At 41.1% G+C, this 2,622-nt stretch overlaps 1 protein-coding gene across 1 annotated transcript; it reads left to right on the top strand.

Annotated features, from left to right (window-relative positions):
• On the top strand, positions 1-1,029 carry LOC120303770 (urotensin-2 receptor-like). Its single transcript, XM_039333539.1, has one exon. It carries the CDS (start codon positions 1-3, stop codon positions 1,027-1,029), a length of 1,029 nt encoding a protein of 342 aa, XP_039189473.1.
• Positions 1,030-2,622: the final 1,593 nt, after the last annotated feature.

Below are 2,622 nucleotides of genomic sequence, written 5' to 3'. Positions count from 1 at the left end.
ATGGCAGAATTCGTTGAAGAATCATTCTGGGGCAATTTCTCAGATGAAGAAATTGACTTTAAGGAGCAGAGTTCTCTCACAGGAGTTTTGGGAGCAATCCTCCTCCTGATGTGCCTCGTTGGGATGACAGGGAATATCTATACACTGGTGGTAGCGTTTGGCAGCATGGCAATTCGTTCAACAAGCTGTTTGTGTGTGTATGTTATTAACTTGGCATTGGCAGATTTACTCTACCTTTCCACCATCCCTTTCGTGGTTTGTACATATTTTGCCCAGGACTGGTTCTTTGGAGATGCAGGATGCAGATTTTTACTTAGCTTGGACTTGCTCACAATGCACGCTAGCATCTTTCTGCTGACAGCCATGAGCTTGGAACGTTATTGGGCAGTGACCAGACCACTAAAGGCTAGGATTGCTGGGAACAGTTATCATAAGGTTGCCAGCATTGCTGTGTGGCTTCTGTCACTGTTACTTACAATACCAATGATGGTCATGATCCAGCAGCGGGAAGGTGGAAGCCATAAACATATTTGCTTTCCCACATGGACACCTGATGCCTTCCGAGTTTACCTCACAATTCTCTTTGGCACTAGCATCCTAACACCTGGCCTTGTCCTAGCCATACTGTACTCACGTCTTGCATGGAGCTATTGGATTTCTACAAAAACTATGCAGACTCAGGTGACGGGCCGAATGTTGAAACAGAAGCTGTTCTCCAGGATTTTCAGCATCATTGTGGCCTATTGGGCTTGCTTTGTACCATTCTGGGCCTGGCAGTTAGCCAAATTATACTGGTCAATGGACTTGGAGATTGGTTCTACTGCTCAGGCTTACCTCAACTTTGGTGTTACCTGTTTGACTTATAGCAACAGTTGCATCAACCCATTTCTTTATACCCTGCTAACAAAGAATTACCGTGAGTACATATCAACTCAGTGTGAGGAAAGACAAGGCAGACAGCATGCCTTCTTCAGAAGGGGGAGAGATGCAAAACCTCAAGCAGAACTTGTATCTGCAGCGGAGTTGTAGCAGATTGAAGAAACAGAAGACATCCATTGATAATTAATGCCAAAGATGTCATTGTTCCTAAGGCTCATCCTACTCACTTAATCCAAGAACTTCAACTTTTTAGGCATCTTGAGAATTTGATAGCACATGATAGAGACTTATGCTGACTAGTGACAATATTCCTGCTGACCTCTCTAGACCTTAAAATGCTCTCAGATCAGCTTTTCCTTACTCTGAGCAGTCAAGTACCCTTCCAAATTAAGCATGGGCTGCAACTACTTAACATTTTTATTTTCTAGGATTGCTAGTGGAGGTTATGAAGGCTTAGATATATTATTAAGAAGGAAAAGTAGTGCTAAAGAGTGGGACATTGCTTTGAGGTCTAGTAAATTCCCATTTTATTAGTTGGGAAGGGTAGTCAGCATTAAAGAAGATATCCATGATAAATTTGTAACAGTAGGCATCTTGTCACAGATGCTAGATAAAAGTGTGCAAAATATAATGTGTTTTGTTATCGGTGATTCAGTCAGGTAGCCAAAGGGGATGAATCGTTCTGGCACCTACTGGCCATTTCAGGCTGGTGTGGAGACAACCTTCCCTTCTGGTCCCTGGGCATCTCCCTCCAGGATCATTGTCTTTCAAGGAGAGACAGAGAATCTACCTTTTTCAAATCAGGCTTTCCTACCACCTGGCAGAAATTGCAGATCACCTCCTGGGCAGGCTCAAGATGCCACACTTATGAAAAAGTATCCTGTTGAACTTGGGAAGGTTTTTTTTATTATTTTTAAGGGTGGCTTTAGTTGCAAATGTGATGCTTTTTTCAAAACCCTTTACCTGCACATGCTGGAAGTGAGAATGAAGAAAGGGTAGATGAACCATTGGGAGGAGAACGTTTAGAAAGAATAATCCTGTCTTGATTTTGTTTGGTATAAGATATAATAGACAAAAATTCTGACTGGTTTAGTTTCAAGATATTGCTATTGTATCCTAGAACAATAAAAAGCATCCCTGAAAATTCTACGGGTTTCCTATCTATTTACCTCAAAATGCTGACAGCTGTACATTTTCTTCTGGTTCCAGGATGGGTGGGTAGTATTTTAAATGTGTGTTGGGAAAAGGCTCAGTGTTGCCTCCATGATAATGCCTATATTCTTTTCTCAAAATTGAAAAAACAAAAGGTTGGAAGTCAAATATTCTGTTAAAATCACCTGATCTCAAAGGCATTTAAGAATAAATAATAGCTGTTCCTTAGTTTCCTGCAGCAGTATTGTATTCCTGGCCTGGATGCTATTTCTAAGTGAGAGCTCTGCATTAATTTAAGAACAGCTCTAGATCTCTGAGCTCATTATATTGCCCAGTTTAGAAGCTGAATTAATTTGTTTCTGGCTCAGCTTTGGGCATCTGAAAATACTTTTTTATTTGATAATACCTTGGCTCATTTGAACCTGTGGATTACTATTTCCCCTTCATCAGAACTCCTGCCTACCCACTCCCAGAGTTCGGGGTTCATCTGGTTTTTACTTTACATACCATCAGACAAGAACAGATAACAAGAATATAGGTGTGTATGAGGCAATTTATTTCTCCTTGAGGGGATTTTTGTTAGTGGAGAAC

The sequence above is a fragment of the Crotalus tigris genome, unplaced genomic scaffold (genome assembly GCF_016545835.1).
Source record: "Crotalus tigris isolate CLP2741 ecotype Arizona unplaced genomic scaffold, ASM1654583v1 scf7180000024506.7606697, whole genome shotgun sequence".
In the NCBI taxonomy this organism is placed as follows: domain Eukaryota; kingdom Metazoa; phylum Chordata; class Lepidosauria; order Squamata; family Viperidae; genus Crotalus; species Crotalus tigris.
Note: the sequence above shows the minus strand (reverse complement) of the source record. Positions and strands in the feature narration are given on the sequence as shown.